Raw genomic sequence first — 17,236 nt, forward strand, 5'->3', positions numbered from 1 at the left:
TACTCGTGTAAGCTGCCGTCACTGATACGGATGCTCTGGTTAAAAAGTATTGTTGAAGTGCTTAGGGTTAGTTCTGCGGAGTGTGTATCTGTGGGCCGATCCTCAAAGCATCATTGTGTGTGGAGTGGAGATTCTGCTTGCGCGAGTCGACTGCGCTCGCCTGTGCTCCCGCGAGAGTTTTCACGCGTTTGTTCTCGCCTCGCTGTTGCAATCGCTCGCCTGTCTGCTGCCCGCTCTTCTCTTAACACAATATTTATTTCCCACATCGCCGCCGCTAAAGTGTTCTGTCCGCATCGAGGACGATCGGAATAAAATATCTCGGGACGCTGACATTACGGCACACAATCAATACATCCTCTCTTGACGAGTAGGGCAGCCGCCGGTTCCATAACAATTTGCCAGCGGTGTCCCGTTGGGTTTGTTTGTGCCTGCTTCAGCAGCATCTGTACCGCCGCGTTCGTGCCTCAGGGGCGCGGTGTAAGCGTCCATTGCGCCTCGCTTTGTCTGTTTTTCTGTTTTCTTGGCGTTATGTTCAGCCCCGGTCAGCAAGGATGTGTCGGTCGCTTATCGCCGGAAGATACGCGAGGCCCAGCTTATATGATGCTCGCGAAGCGCTGCTCCTTGCGTGGCTTTCTGCGAAACCCAGTGAAAGCCAAGACAACAGAAAGGTGTCGAAGCGCCGGAGAACTCAACAAGATGAAGCACGCGTAATGCAAGCTCTGTTGAATTACAGCTTACTTTTTTTTTTTTTTTCGGCCTCCTTTTCTTTTTGCGAGTGTCGACCGCGGCTACTGTTAAACAGGCGTCTAGCACGGAAATCGATATATCGAGCTGCAGCTCGTCGGGCCGCGCATTACGGAACGTGTAGCGGTTGTTTCACGGACTGGCCAGACAAGGAAAGAAAAAAGAAAGTGACGATCACCGCCCGCGACGATGCCAATTACGCCGATTAAAATTCCGCCGAGCCGCCGCGTGATACCGCCGTTGCGTTCTCGTTCAGAGAAGCCAGTGCGGCTTGAGGCGTCACTTTGAAGAACAAGCTTTCACACTTTGCCCGTCACGGCAACGTTCTGCGCTCCCGCATCCTGTCTTCTTCGATTCTTTCTTTAGGTGCGCTGCTGGAAGCTTTTGTTTTGGTCTCCTCTCCCTCTTTCCCACTGTTTCAACACTGTCGCCTCAGCGACGTTCAGACATTGAGCCGTGTTCCCATTAGGGCTGCAGAAGTATCTCTCACGCCCCCCCCCCCCCCCCCCCCCGCCGACGTTTATTATGTGCATGGAGTTCCCGAGGTAGCAAGCGTTTCCACGAAAGACGTACTCGTTGATGACAAAATGCGGATGATTGCGCGTGATGAGCAGAGAGTTCCTCGTTCGTAGAAAGTCGTTATTAATGGCCAATGAGTGGTCGGGCAGCCTTGTTACGTGCGTTCTGAACGCGCTTTCAAGCTACAGGAACCACGTGAAAAGCTCTCGATTTTTATTGCATGTGTGGCGGCACTCGGGGAAGTGCATCGTAGTGCTCTTGACTGTACTTTCATACTTTTTTCTGAAATGACTTATGGCGATATTCTAGTTCCTTCCCGCCAGCAAGTGAATGTCATTACAGATTGTTGTGTTATGTATTGTTAATTAAAGAATAAACTACCGAAATGTGTTGTTAGCAGGTGCATTTTTCACAGACACCAAGAAAGTGCAGATTGCTGCAGTTAACATTATGTCCAGTCATTTCCATATATCCAGGAAAGCTATTAATTCTTGTTTAACCTTGATACTGCTTTATTGTGTGCAGATATCATATATCTCTTTGTGGCTCCAATGCCTTTTTCCTTCAGTACTGTGTTGCCTTGAAAAAAAAAAAAAGTTTTTTCTGCACTTTCTTGCAGCATACACTAGTTTGAGCATTCAGCAGAATACTATGCAATAACAGGTGCCATCACGAGTATGCAGATTTGCATTGTGCAGCCTGTAAATGGACTGCATAGGTCGCTATGTTGTGTTAAACACAATTTAAGTAATTTATGGTAACATAATACTACACACAGATTTAATAAAAGGCTGGCACACAACATAAAGGGCGATGATTTAATGCGTTTCTGTGAGAACTGCACTTATGAGGTAGATTCTTAGTTTTATTGTTGCCTGATCTATCAAGTAAAACACACAAAAGATGTGACCTACATTTTAATACTTTTCTGCCATGCACCATACATATTTGTTTCTTTTTATGTCTTCTTCACATAGCACTCTAATGGTCCGGAGCCAAGCCCATTTATGATCCTCATTGACTGTTAAAGTATGATTATAGCTCTTAAGTGAGGCAGGAAGGTATAGCATTTTATATGTAGGGGCTGGGGGCTTAACAGAAAGCATTTAATTGAGCACCCATGCAGGTTACATTGTAGAGAAAAGGGACGTGTAGATGTTGGTCATAGAAAGTGAGAGTGGCAATAACCTAGCAAATATGCACATATTAGCATAAACATTTTCACCAGAGTTCCAGGAGGGAGTTGTGAAAGTTAGCTCTGCTGCCATCCTGTGAATTAGTAGAGAATTGTAGAATACTCTGTGGACTTATCGCGATGTGTCTGGCTGTGATGCCTTATTTTCTGACCTAGGGCAGACCCTAATGTATTGCTGGAGTTATTGCTGGAGTTACGGAAACTTATTAATAGTCATTCATTTTGCAACCAGAAAGAGTTGGGCAAGTTGGTTCAGATTCACGGTTGGGTGCAGTGCAGTTGAAAAAAACAAAGTTTGCTGTTTTGCTTTCTTCATCTTCAACCTTTGGGCTGCCCCCAGCAATCATTTTGGCATGTTCTGGTTGTACACAGCACCACAAGGTGTCACTACTGGCACTGCTGCTTCACAGCGTTTTTCCAGCAAGTGCATCAGTGAAGCAGTAATGTAATGCTGAGCTTTATGTCATTAGGTTTAAACTTTTTATTGTCACGGGTGTCTTAAAAAGCTCCAGAAGGGTCATATGCAACCAGAGTGTCAATATGGCTGAAGCAAAGAAAGCACCCTGTGCTTTCTTTGAGTAGTTGGCTTATTTAGAATATTTCTTTAAATACTACAAGCAGCTTCATAGGCCACATTTTATACACATAGAAAGCGTTGAGTTCTCTAGGGTCTTCTGCTGGAAGCCCTGTTTCATAATTTGTGTGGAAATATTCATCGTTTTGATCTCACTGCGCCCAAGTAAGCTTGCAGGCTGCATTGACAATGTAGAGATTGAAGGAGTCTTCGTAAGACCATATCCTGGTTTAATTGCTTTGAGAAGTATTTCTTCAGCTTTGTTAGGGTAGGTGACACTAAAGCATGTGCCATCTGTGCAGTTTCTCCTTGGAGGCCGTGCCATGAGTTCCCGGAAGCGGCCCCGCCCGGGCAGCGTCTCTTAAGCTTTGCCGGGGCAGCAATGTCTGCCAAGGCCCCATACTACTACAGTGAGCTGGGGCCCGACAAGAGCCCCGTGGGGGCGCCGCCACCTCCTGATGAGCCGCCTGCAGGGCTCAATGGCGGCACCCCGCCTCCGGGCTCTTCGGCTTCGGAGTCTGCAGCCGCGGACACATCACCCGTCGGTGACCAGGGCGGCGGCTTCTTCAACCCGCTACTCTCGATTGAGCCCGATGTTTCAGTGCCAGACACATCACCAAAGCGCAGCACTGGTGGCAATAACAACAACAAAAAGAAAAAGAAAGCCAAGAAAAAGGGTGGATCTCCCAGCAAGTCCAATGGCATCTATGGCACGACCACAGCATATGCACGCCAGCTGCTTTTTGGCTCCAGCAAAGCCAACAATGGGAATGACAAGAAGAACCGTCGGGGCTCTGAGCCCAACATCTACGAGGAGATAACGGACGCCGAGGAACAGTACAGTGCTGCGCGGAGTGAACAGTGTCTGCGGGCGGGCGGTGCTCCAACGATTCCGCGGCGACCTCGCCCGCCACCTTATGATGGTGCGCCGCCACATGTGCGCGAGGAGGTGACGCGGGTGCACCGCACGCATGCGCACATCCTCGAGAACCTCAACCTTGATGTGGAGACCATGTTGATGCCGGACGCTGTGCCGCTGAGCGAGGTGCGGGGTGGGGGGGACCAGCAGCAACGGGGCAGCAGTGGGGACTATGGAACGTTGGGGACCAAGCTGGGGAGACCGATCGGGGACCCCCACCACCATCATCCACACACGACGTGGAGACGCGTGATGAATGAGTACGTGGAGCATCGATCGGCACCCGGGGAGCTGCAGGGTGGCACGCTGCCGGCGAGGGCATCCAAGCTGCACCGCATCCCTTACGCTAGTCACAAAAGTGAGTTGCAGTCCCGTTTTTTCGTTAGAAGGGTGAGCTAATAAGCAAGCTGGTGAGAATTTGTGCTGAATATACAGAGTGGAAGCAGGCAAGCGTGTGAGGAAAAGATGTGGTACAAGTGCTGTCAACTGAAGGTTTGTTCTCACTTGAACCAACAGTTGTGTGCTGCACTTGCAGGGATTGTTGTCAGTTTCCATTATACACTTAGGTTTGTAGTGGACTATTTGGTTTATATAGACATTACAGACCAATGCTGTAATGCAGAGTGTAGCTGTAGGTAAAACAATGCAGGCAAATATGCATCGGCATTATAACTGTGTTTGTGCAGCTCTGCACTCACCTTAGTATTCACCTGCTGTACTGCTTTAAAGTGCAGCTTAGCCTCACTGTAATTATTTGACAGTCTACCAAGGCTCTGCAAAGCCACGACATGTTTAAGCTCTTGACTGTTCTTCATAAAGTCAGATATAAAGAATATTTGCTGGCACGTCGGTGCGTGAATTGCGCTCATCTCACCATAAGTTGTCAAAACATGATGGCTGAATGAACGCACAGTGGTAAATTTGATCATGTATTTAAACTTGACCCGGCTTACCAGGCACAACCTCAAGAGTAGTGGGTATTGGCTGCTCCATTCATCTGACTCTGAGCATTCTGTTGTACAGTGTCGATACAGGGACCAGCTATGCTGTATGTAGGTGGCCGAGCACTACTGTTTGTGATTTATCAGCATCTTACTGTGTGGGATATGCCATGCACAGAAGACGGAGAGATGTTCACTTGGAAAATTTTCGTGTCATTTCATCTGCTTTTTCTCATTGAGCCCCAACTTGCCGGCCGCACAGTGTTGAACATGTTTGTGAGCTGTTCAGGCTAAAGAAGACTAATCAAGTGCAGTTTGTATCGAGAATGGTAAGGGGCATAAGTGCTCTCACAGACAGTCAAGCTTTTCAGCAGACCTGCACAACGTACTACTTCAAGATGCTTGCATCTGTCATGGTGGCTCAGTGACTACAGTGTTCTGCTAAGAGCACGAGATTGCAAGTTTGATTCGCAACCTTGGGAGCTGTACCTCTGTGGGGCAGAATGCAAAAATACTCATGTACATACACAATAAAGAACCCCATATAGCCAAAATTAAATCTGAGAACTCCACAATGCTCACCACACAGTCCGTGCATTGCTTTAGGACATCAAAGTCCATAATTTGAGTTTGATTGCTGACAGTTCAGTTTACTCAGCTGTGTTAAGTTCCTTCAGCCATTCTCATTTGCATATTATGGTGAGACACAATGAAATTACCCACTAGGAGCCGCAGGCTCAGACACTGCAATGTTAAAACCAATGCACTTACTGTATTTACATACTGTCTGCTTTAAGTTCTACAAATGGTCATAATGGTTGCATTGCAGGCCTTTGCCGCATTTTTAAGCATAAACTGTTGATTGTCACATGGTTGGCTTAATTGATGCTTAATTGAGGCTTAATTGATGCTTAATTTGTAATGACATGCTTTAGAGTCACTAACACGGTGAAAAGTTGCTCCTCTACTTCATTTTTATCCAACTTACCCTCAGCAGTGCCAATGATGCTATAAGTGGATTTTCAATATGGCACCTGCAACATCATCTGCAAGCCATCTTTTCTTGTCGAGAGGTGCTTTTTTGCTAACAGTCATTTCTGCCATAAGATTGCTAGAGGAATAGCATGTTTTTTTAAATCTAAGCTGGTGGCTTCAATTTTAAGCTGATGTCGGGAAATTGCATCATGCAAAAAAATTAATAAAAGCTCAGATGTGACCATGATGTGAAAAACAAAACATTCAATGTCATAGAGATATTCAAGTAATAGCACTACCTTACTTGCCTCACAAAATCGCTTGTATTCTCTGTTAATTATTAGTCGCTTACCTACTATCAAACACAATTTTCTATATTAGGGAATGCAATGAGTGCCTGATTACGGAAGCACTCATGCTATTGAACAAAATGCTATCTTCCGACTTTTGGCAACTTACTATTATGGCCTGACTCACATTACTTACAATGCAACCTCTTGTTCCTTCAGGCGCCAAGCAATGGTGGGAGCAATTTTTCGTTCTCAGTTTGCACTGTATTCTTGGATTTAAGCCAGTCCTTGGAGTTTCTCATATTGCGTGCTCTGAAAAAGAAAAAAAGAAAGTATTCACTTAGGTTCAAATAAACATGATTTTTGCATGATAGTATGTTGCAGTGATGAAGTGTGTTCGAGTTTGCACTACCATTTAACCATCATATTAATAATGTTCACGTGCCCTCCACAATATGACCAGGTTACAGGCACAGAAACATGGTTTTAAACTGTGCTCTCTGGATTCATGACTTATGCAGCCTGGCTTTACCTTCCTTGGCTGTATACTTTTGTCAATTCTTCACAAAAGCTTTTTAACTCAAAAGCCTTTCTCACACCTTCTTCATCTTACTTTCTCTTAAATCATGCAGGCATACTAGGCAATGTGCATGCCTTGCTCTTGCTTTTTTCTTTCCTTTTCTCTTTGTGGGGCAGTGGCGTCTAAGCTAAGGAGTTTTTGAATTTACAGGATTATGCTAGTTGCTTCATTTAAAGATAGCAGTAGCATAAAGAATCACTTGTATAATGACTTGACATGTGTGTTCCATCTTTTCTCATCTTACTGTTCAGCCTGGTTCAGCAATTTTTTTTTAACTAGGCAGTGGTAATGTGACATGAAATCGGCTGTTCTTCCTAAAGGGGACCTAATTGTTTCCCTCAGCATTCATAAAGCAGTCAGTTCGCTTATTTATTTGTGTAATTTAGCACGAAAATGTTATGCAATAGTGTAAAATTATCTGTGGCCTAAACTTGAGCCTTATTTAATAGATGTGTGCCTCTTGTGTTTAATTTTGACCGACAGTTTCTCTATGCAATCTTTGGTCTCATCGACTGCCGCACTTTTGGTGGACGGTTTGTGAAATGTAGTAAGGATAGGATAGCAAGCTGGGCTGGTTGATCTAATTTGTATGCACTGTCCTAGTGTGATGCAAGAAAGAACTGACAAAGACTGCATGTCCACGTGTGCCTTGTCCCCTGCCAGTTCTTGTGTTATGCCAGAACAGTGCATACCAGTGAGATGTAAAATTCATATTGGCGAACTGTACTAAGTGGTAACTAAAACAACACACAGGACACTGGGCATGCTTCTTGCATCTGTTTTCATATGTGCTGTTTTAGTTACTTCTTATTCTTGGTGACAAGTTAAGAATTCAATACCCATCAAATTGAACTGCATCTGCATGTGCTTCCAAGCATAGTTCCTTACCAATGCCAGTATGGAAACAAGTTCATCTCCGCCGCATATGTAACTGGCTGGTGAAGCTATAGAAATCCTCTTGCAAGTTTGACAGCAGTGACCACTGCATTCTCAGGTTGTCACTGACTCTAGTGTTGTTTGCTTATATGAATTACTGCCAGCTAGCCTTTCACAGCCCTGTTGACATGGGTGCACAGGCCATCGTAGTGGTTCCTTTTGGGCAGATCTCACAGCTGCGTCACAACCTATGGGGCAACGGGCACCCCTTTGTTTGTGAGTGGGTGTTTCTGACACGGTGGTGGTGGTGGTGGTGGTCCTTGCTAACAATCCTTCTCGTGGGGGGGCTTCGGTGCTGGTGGCACAGCATTCCAGCAGCCTTGCCAGTCGGCACCGCCTCCTCCTCTCCCCGCTGGGTCAGCGTCCGCCAGCCCTTATGGGCGCGCGGTGCTGCCCAGTGGCAGCGAAGCGGGCACCGCACCCCTGCCCGAGCCTCTGTACATGCTCTACGACGACACGCACAAGCGGAGAACCACACCGCTGCTTGCCGCTGCAGGTTGGTGGTGGGACACACACACTTCCCTCTCCCTTTCCTTCTGGCCTTTTCTCTCTGTCTTTCTTGCTTGGCTTCTTTCTGTGCCTGTGCTGTCTCAGTATGCACCTGTTATGCCATTATGAGTTAGTGTGACAGGACCACTTTGTCAAATTTGAGGAGTCGAGTGGTGGGGAATGTTATGTGCACATATCTTTATTGTGACAACTTGCACATTCTGCGTTGGCTACAGTTGTTCCCATGTAAGACAATGCCATATATTTGTTGTTCCCATGTAAGACAATGCCATATATTTGTTGTTCCCATGGTACTATAGTGCACTTGAATGCTTCTCTTCTTACTTAGAATCAACTTTGTACTGGCTGCCCAGATGGCTGCTGAGAGCAGCCACTGTCCAAGAGGTTCTTGAAGGATGTTAATGTAGGTGTTGCAGTCACGGTCATAAATGTTGGAATAGATCCGTGTGCCAGTTCATGCGCACAGGAAAGAGAATGGTTTTGTTTCGGTACCATCTGTTTTTATGCTTTGCATTTAATGCTAAGCTTGCACAGTTTGAAATGATGTACCTCTGCAGTAGACTCATGATGGCCACTCGTTTGTCCAGCATTATCTGAGTTAATAAGAGCCTTTGCAGCTCTTTGTTGGACTAGTAGGACTAACTACTAATAAGGGCCATTATACTCTTGTCCCTTTTGACCCATACTTATGGTGTCTTGGCAGTTTTTTTGTTCCAATTTCTTTGAAAGGTTATTCACAAGTGGCACTAATTTCTTACCAAGCTTATTCACAATTGGTGTTCACAAATAGGAAAGAATCAAGTAAGCAGTTCAAAACGTTTGGCTGTGTGTATGGCATAGTGCTTCTTTAAGTGGTGGGCAAGTGAGTGGGCCCTGATAATTACTGTATATGACTGTATACAGTAACTATAACTGTATACAGTAAATCTTGGCCATGATGGTCGCTGCTGCCCGCTGGTGGTTCCGAATTGGAAGTCACTGAAGCATTGCTCACCTTATATGTGTGAGGGCTTGGCTTGTCAAGAAAAAGGGCTGAGGGCTAATGTTCAGAGCTCTCAACTTCATCGGAATTAGTTTATTAAACCTTCAGGTCTGGCATATTGGTGGTTCAGGCTAGTCTGTTCTGTTTCAGTTTAGCATGAGCTAATGGAATACCTTGAAAGAAGAATGACAAAATATTCTACACAATTTTGATAGGTGTGAAGAGAACAGCATGAACTTGAAAACAAAAACAAGGATGGCCTCCATTTCTCATTTTATGTGCTTGCTGAAATTAGGATGAATGAATGCTAGACACATGTTGTATAGAACATCAACAGTGATTAATTGGAGTTGTGTGGATGTTGGATAAAACAAAGAGAGTGAGGAAAAGAAAGGGTAGTATAATGAATGGTGCTGTCGATGAGATGGCAAGATGGAATGGGGAAGTAAACACTCAGGTAGAATCAGTGAAGTTGGTGCTGGAGAGGAGTATTAGAAAAGGTTTACTTGGGTCAATGCCCCACTGCTGTACTTGGTAATTGTTATTGAGTTGTTGGTGATGATTGTAATGATGGTGCTTTCACAGTGCTGTGTGCATTTGTGCCTGTCTTGCCTTTCATTGGTGCTGCCTGCTTACTATTTATTGTGCATGTGTTGTGTTTGTCTGCTTGTGTAGTTCCTGATTCGCTTCTTTGTCGAAGACCGTCGCTCCTCTTTTGCATGGTCACCTTCATGCATGTTTCGAACTTTCCAAGAAGCACGTATAGCTGCATCTTGAGTTTTTTTTTTTTTTTTCTGGCTGACTTCACATTAACATGCAACTGTGAGTTGTATGCTGTGAGTTGTGCGTAGGTTGCACATAACAGCTGATGACGGCTTATGGTGGAGAAAACAAACATAGCTTGTGATTAGGAAAACACGTCCTTTTCTTTCTTTCTTCTTTAGAAATCCTTTTTATGAAGGTTTAAGGTTTTTTATGAACTCAAGGTTTAAGCCATGCTCTTTTTCTACTTTTGTTCTGGCTTTTGTATTTCATTTTTGTAAAGATGGGAAGAGTAATTCTGTAGTTACCTGTTATAGTGTTCATTGATTTCTTTATTCTGTTTTATAGCATGTCTGTTACTTCTTCTGCAGTGGGTCAAAGGCATTCGCATTGTTACGGTCACTTAAGTGAGCTGTAACATTTTGTCCATTCCCCTTCCCCTCCCCCTCCTTTTTTTTTGTACATTGCAATTTTATGCTGAGTATTCTATCTTTCTTCATCACATTGAAAGAAAACCATAAGCATTAACTTTGCAGAAGAAGGGTAAGAAAAAAGAAAGATACTGCAGGTCTGCTGTAGAAACCATGTACGATATTGCAATGTATCACAATTCTTACGCTTTCAAACAAAATGTGCGTAGAAGCTTTCACTGCCACCAGATTGCACCACCTTTTCATAAATTTGTGTCTTTGAATTGACTAATAGTTTTTACTTGTTTACTATTATTACTGAAGTCAGCTTGAAAGTCAAGCTAAGAGATTTAGGCACAATCTGAGTGTACAGGGCATTCAAGCTTGATCAGACCAGGGATTGGGTTGTTCATATTTGGAAAGAAACAACTCAAACCAAACGAGGTACAAAGGCAATCATTTTTTAAAAATGTGTGATCTTTTTTCTTACTTTTATTTTTGTAAAGTAGCTTTTCACATTCAGCTAAATGGTTTTGTGTGGTCAACCATTGAAAACTTAGATGATGCAAAAAAAAAGAGAGAAAAATGATTCTAATCTACAGACATTTACACAGATTACACAGCAGCATCGATAAGCAATGTCAACTATGTGAGGGGCTGGAGATAAAAGAGCCTTTACGCCGTTCGGTTGCCTCTCCTCTGATCAGAGCCAGCCATTGTGGCCAATTGGCACTTGACCTAGAAACGGGAACAGGGTCATTTGTCTGGGGCGCTCTGCAAATGGTTGAAGCCAGGAGAGCTTGGCTCGCGAGTTTTCGTGGTGTAAGCATTTTCCAGCAGAGGTGCCAGTTTTGAGGGGGGGATGAGCAGCTGTATTCTGGGGATTTTATTGTATTTGTTAACTGGCCATGTAACTGCCAAGGTGTGTAAGCAATGTTATGACACATTTTCTGTCCTTCATTTGGCAACAAATTGCATACATAGCTGCACTTACTGAAGAGAATCTGTTGACAATCCATAGCTCTTGAAAACTGGCTTCTATGTTCAAATCAGGCACTTACAAATAGCTTTGATGAGTAGGATATGCCTTTGGCAACATAGTTACAATATTGGTAGGACAGTGGATACAGCAGAATGCCGGAACATCCCACACCCTGCAAAAATTAAAGGGTTGACAGGAAAAGTGGTCAGAATGATACGGAGTGTGGCGAAAAGCAAAGACGGCCTAACTGAGGAGGAGACCATCAGCCTGGTTCACACATTCGTAATTAGCCGCATCAAATACGTCCTTCCATATCAGGCCTTGACAAACCAAGAGATCACACATGCAAACACAATAATAAGAAAAGCCTTCAGAGCCGCCCTTGGTCTCCCCGAATGCGCTAGCACAGAGAGAGTCGAGGGACTGGGTCTGCACACCACTTTTGAAGAGTACACAGTCGTGACGTTACACGCTCAGAAAGAATGACTTCGTTCTTCAACTCAGGGCAGCGAAGTATTGGCGAGGTTAGGCTTTCCCCTGAGACCCCAGTATTGTGGAGAGGAAACGGCACAGATAGACTGCAGCATTCGATCGCACGTCGTGGTGACCCCAGTTCTCAAAAACATGCACCCCAAGTACCATTCCGGACAATGCAGAGCAAGAGTAAAGACTCATCACAAACGTTTTGGCGTGGCACCGGGAGTGTATTATATGGATGCCAGTCAAACCAGCTCACACACCTTCACCATAGTCTCGACATGTAAGAACAACATAACAACAGCATCCTTCAAAACCATCTCGGCATGCGTGGCAGAGGCTGCAGCGATCGCCTTGGCCATTCAAGATGCCGAGCACCAAACCAATTCGGCTGTCATATCTGACTCAAAAGCGGCTTGCTGCCTGTTTCTACATAGAACGGAATGCCAGTCAATAATCACAATTTTAGGCACTCAACTAGAAGGGCACCACAGTATCGTATGGTGTCCGGCACACGAGCGACTGCAAGGAAACGCGAGGGCAGACCATATCGCTCGAGGATTAAACATCCGAGCAATGGCATGGCCTAGTGACGACCTTCCACCGAATTCTCGTGACATCCTCCTACAGCAAAGGCAGGAGCGGAGGCATTTTAGACATCCTCACTCCGATTTAAACAGCCAACAGGAGAGGGACTGGCGTCGTATTTAGACGAATACATACCCCAGCCTGCATCACCTACACAGAATACACCCTACAAGGTTCACTGACGAGTGCCCATGGTGCACAGACACACCCACACTAAAACACATTTCATGGGAGTGCCCCAGGAGGTCTCCGCACATAGACAGCCCCATTTTACACCAACATCGACTAATGAGGAATAGGCAGTGGGAGGCATGGCTTGCGGACGAGGGTCGGGAGAGCCAGTTGGCTCTTCTGGACCAAACGCAGTGAGCAGCTCATGCCAGTGGGGCCCTGGAATAGGGGCCCCAACCATCGTGTATTTCATTTATATTCAATAAAGTTTTTTTTCTCTTGATTATTTGCACCTAGCCGCAGCAGTACCGCAACCTCATCCCACTCATAGAACCACTGCTTAATGACAACCAAACTTATTGCAGTTCTTTACGTGAATATTTCGTGCCTAAACTTCACAAACATTTCTACTTGCTGGTGGCGGCCATTAATTGCAACCATTAATAAAACGCAACCCCCTTTAGTTGGTCAATCTAGTTTTTTCATCTTGTCAAGAGATTCAAAGCAAGCTGTTTGGCTTAAGCCTTGATGCCACGACTGGTGTTTGTGTTGTGTGCTTGACACTCTCCGGATTGAGGAAGCTAAGCGGTGGGAGTCACTGAGGAAAAGATGGGCTCCCAGATGCAGGGATGCGTCCTGAGGACAACATCTACGAGGAGGTGGACATCTACCGACGAGACACCATCACCTGCGAGGATGGCTACAGCGCAGCTGGCTCCGAGCTGGGCCTGGACCACTCGGAGAGCTCGGAGGAAGGTGACCTCACGGGCCGAGTACGCCGAGGCTCACGCTTGGGCAGTGGCAGCAGCAAGCCGGGCAAGAAGCGCAAGGATTCCGACGTGAGTGCCGGTGTCGTGTGGAACCATTTGGTGCTGGGGAATGGCTGGCACTAGGATTCCCTAACGAGGTTGCATCGCTCCAGTGTTGCTATGTGCTGTTAAACTGGCTGAAAAAAATTGTGCCTATAGATTTACTTGAAAAGCACAAGAGCAGGGTAGTTCCTCTTCTCCTGGGCAGAAATGAAAAAAAGAAGGAAGAGAGACAGACAGCATGGGTGCTAAAACGTAGGAATGGGATAAACAGCATTTTTTCCTGACTTCCCTCATCGCATTGATGGACATAAAATTATTATTATTATTATTATTATTATTATTATTATTATTATTATTATTATTATTATTATTATTATTATTATCATCTTGTATGTTTGGATGATGGTATGCTAATATGAATGCAAGAATGCAGCTCTCATTTAGGCTTACACTTAGGTTTCGTTACTAACTGAAGCGTGGCTGGCAGGCAAATTTTTAAAGCTGTCTTCTCCTGCTTGACACTCTCTGAAGACCAAGTTAAGTATTCCTTGGGCAAGTTTAGCTTTGAGAAACTGCATTAATGGTTCTCAGCTTGATGTATGCAGTAATGTTTGGCTTCATCGCATACACTTCGGGCATTGACCGCTGTCTCAAAGCAGGTTTGTGGAACTGCATAAAGTTTCTTTAACTGTGCTTACAACAGGAGCAGAGGTGCTGGCAAGAAGTCAGTGCAGCTTTCAACTCTGCATTCCAAGGGGAAGCCTCCAATTTTAAAGGCACAATTGAAAGCTTTTGTTCATAGTAGCATAGTCTAGATTGTAGGGTGTTGTGCAGCAAATTCGCGACCAGTTCAGCAAATCTATGACACCTGCAGTGCCAGTAATGGGAGTTTTGATGGTTGTTGTCACATTGTGAAAATTTTCTTGTATTCCTGCTTTCTTGGATTTGTACAGCTGACCAGCAGCTTCACACGCTTCTTCTCCACCCGACGGAAAGATTTCGATTCTGACAAGTTGGGGAGCCGCATGGGAAGCCGCCAGTTGTCAGGTGAGCATTGGCATCTGTGAAGCAAGGCACTGAGGTGCTAATCTGTGTGCTTGGTGACTTCCTTCTTCTTCTTCGTCTAGTTGATGGCTAGCACTGTATATTTTTTTGCTAATCAAGACATTTTTCTGTGTGACATTCATGAAGATGCAAAATCTGTAACGAAACGAGAGTAACCCACAAATCTTTGAAAGGGCATGAGCTCTCGGAATGAGCGATTCCCGGCAGCCTTTGCATGCAGCTGTGATTGAAGATGTTGAATGCATACTGCACTTAGTTGAGAGCATTTTTTGTTGTCATGGTGCATTGACAGGATTGCGGTACATCGGCAGTATGGGTTTCCCAGGCACTGCCATCACCCATGCTGGAGACTATTGTGAGCAGGCATGAGCACCTGTTTGGAAGTTCTGGAAATGCTATAGCATCCGCCTCTTCTACCTCTTTGTGACAGTCCAGCGAGTGCATGTCCCTACGCCTAAATGTAAACAGTTCTAAAGTTGTGTAGGTCATTACTGTAGCCAGTTTTGTCTCGGCACCTGTGTTTCATTGTACATTTCCTTGGGGATAGCACTACTGAATAAGGCTTACAATAGCCCATTGTCATGTGCTTCTTGCCTGTAACTTCTATGGCTTTCTTTTTCTTTGTTGCTCTGGTTTGTGTTTCTGGTCTCGGGAGAGCCAGCAGCTGATTTCTTGGTCATGAGTCTTACAACAGGGAGTGTACTGACCAAACCTGGCATGGGTCTGCACTTGTCTTTACAGAGGATGAAGGCTATGGTGATGTGAAAGCGCCCAAAAAGCAGCGACCTCCATTGACTCTGCCAGCTGTGCCTCCTGGCCTCACACCTGAACAGGTGAGTGTGTGTCTAATGCTGTTGTGAATTTCTTTTCGATTATTGTTTCCTTGCATATGTACAATCTATCTCTTCGTTGCGTCTTACTGCTTAAGTGTCTCACAATTTTACTTGTTGCCCTCATTTCCAGATCAAGAGGCGACTCATTGTAAATAATATAGTTGAAAGCGAAAACTCATACGTTGGATCTCTTCAGAGGCTTATCTTTGTGAGTACATTTTTAACTCCATGGCTTCTTAGCTTCCTGTGTGTTAGCGTCAATTGGCAAGTGGCTTTAGGTGTTCTTACAATCTCTGTTGGGAGCTTTCAGTTGCCCATTAGCTGCATCACCATTAAAGAAAGTAAGGAGCCACCATGTGAAGGTTGTAGTCATTCAGCAGATTCAACGAGAGTGCATAAGTTAAAGTAGCTTGATGTTTAAAATTTTGTTTTACTTTCCCGACATGTTACTTTTTTTTAACAGTACATTTGAGGTTTCATTACTTGTGCTTGCAGTAAATAACACTTTTCATGAGAAACTTATTAAGCAACCTCCTTGAGGGAAGAAACTTGCTACTTGTTCTGCATAGAAATAGTAAATTCAAATTTTTCTTCCGTTTGATGAGCGGTCATTGAACATGGTTGCTTACTCCACAGGTTATGCTACCTGAAAATGGCACCCTCTGTCTTTAACACAGTTTTTCTCAGAAAACAGTTGTATTTGTTTTGTCTTTCCGTGAAGAGGTGCGAGATAGAATAACCTTCATGCCTGCTCATTTTCGTTTTTCCTTTCTCCTTTTTGTACATCAAACCAGAGTACCTTACCTGTAGAGACCCTGAGGTTGCTGTGTTCATTAACGAATACATAAATATAAATAATAGATAAAAGAATTTGCGAGTATTGCTTTGTTAACGCATGATCATGATGGAGACCCTGATGGAGACCCTGTAGCTTCTGTGCTCTTTACGGAGCCAAAGCAATGATAGTGGATGCGGCCAGCCCAAGTCTGGCCAGCCAAGCACGCCTGTCAAGAACCTTGCACAGAACGAAGTACTGCATTTTATTAGAAAAGCTTACTGCTACTTCAGGCTACATTTGGAAACCGTTGCTCCCGAGTTTTCATATCATGTGCAAGGCTGGTAGGAACTATTTACTGTCTTCGAAGAGCAAAGCAAACTGGATGTTGAGCAGGACTCGGCCCACCGCCGCAGGACTTCAAGCGCCCGCTGATGGCCAGCCAGCCTCCGCTTGTGAGCCAGCGCAAGGTGGACACCATGTTCTTCCGTCTGGAGGAGATCCTGCAGTGTCACACGCTCTTTGGCATCGCCCTCACCCAGTGCGTCTGCGAATGGGACAAGGAAGAGCGCATAGGCGAAGTCTTTCTCGCCTCGGTGAGCCTTTTCTCCTTTCTGCAAAAGCCTGCCATTTGTTTGTGCTTTGTCGGTATTTATGTTATTTAATCTATACTGCCTGTAGTTTTTTGGCAGCCAGAGCAGGAGTGATACAGTTGACATATGAGGCATTAATGATTATTGGTGATACATTCTCACTAGTTCATGTACAATGCCAAGTTGGCAAAACAGCAATAATAAATTTAAACGCAGAGTACAATTTACAAGAATGAATTTGCAGTGTCTATCACTGTCACTGATCTGTCATGGATGACGATGCGGCAGATAAAAAAGAAACCTGAGGACAACTTGGTGATGTCACGTGGGAGCAGGCTCCATTCGATGAGAGTTCTAGGAAAGAAAGAAATAGTGGTACATATTTACCTTTCTTTAATTTAACTGGTAAGTTTCGGGCATTTGCATCAGGCCTAGCTGCTGCTGCCACAAATGGATTACATGTGCTTCTCTTGAAGCATTATAAAAGTAGGGGAGTGAATTTTCATGACTCTCGTGGGCATCATTTTATGTTGCGAGTGCTGTTGGGGCACACTAGTGAGGAGAGAGTTTCAAGGCCGAAAGTCGTGGGACCAATGTTCTTGT

General features: G+C 44.8%; 1 protein-coding gene across 4 annotated transcripts in view; it reads left to right on the forward strand.

Annotated features, from left to right (window-relative positions):
• LOC135912564 (rho guanine nucleotide exchange factor 10-like protein) overlaps nt 1-17,236 on the forward strand; it is an 83,119-nt gene that overhangs the window by 1,253 nt on the left and 64,630 nt on the right. For 2 of the 4 annotated variants that reach the window (XM_065445048.1, XM_065445049.1), the window contains exons 2-8: nt 3,335-4,309; nt 7,981-8,169; nt 13,177-13,394; nt 14,321-14,414; nt 15,174-15,265; nt 15,396-15,473; nt 16,457-16,636. In XM_065445048.1, the coding sequence (XP_065301120.1) occupies nt 3,335-4,309; nt 7,981-8,169; nt 13,177-13,394; nt 14,321-14,414; nt 15,174-15,265; nt 15,396-15,473; nt 16,457-16,636 (1,826 nt within the window). Of the gene's footprint in view, nt 1-13; nt 1,111-3,334; nt 4,310-7,980; nt 8,170-13,176; nt 13,395-14,320; nt 14,415-15,173; nt 15,266-15,395; nt 15,474-16,456; nt 16,637-17,236 lie in introns of those variants that run through there. The other 2 variants (XM_065445050.1, XM_065445051.1) reach the window with 2 other exon arrangements.

The sequence above is a fragment of the Dermacentor albipictus genome, chromosome 2 (assembly GCF_038994185.2).
Source record: "Dermacentor albipictus isolate Rhodes 1998 colony chromosome 2, USDA_Dalb.pri_finalv2, whole genome shotgun sequence".
Classification (NCBI taxonomy): domain Eukaryota; kingdom Metazoa; phylum Arthropoda; class Arachnida; order Ixodida; family Ixodidae; genus Dermacentor; species Dermacentor albipictus.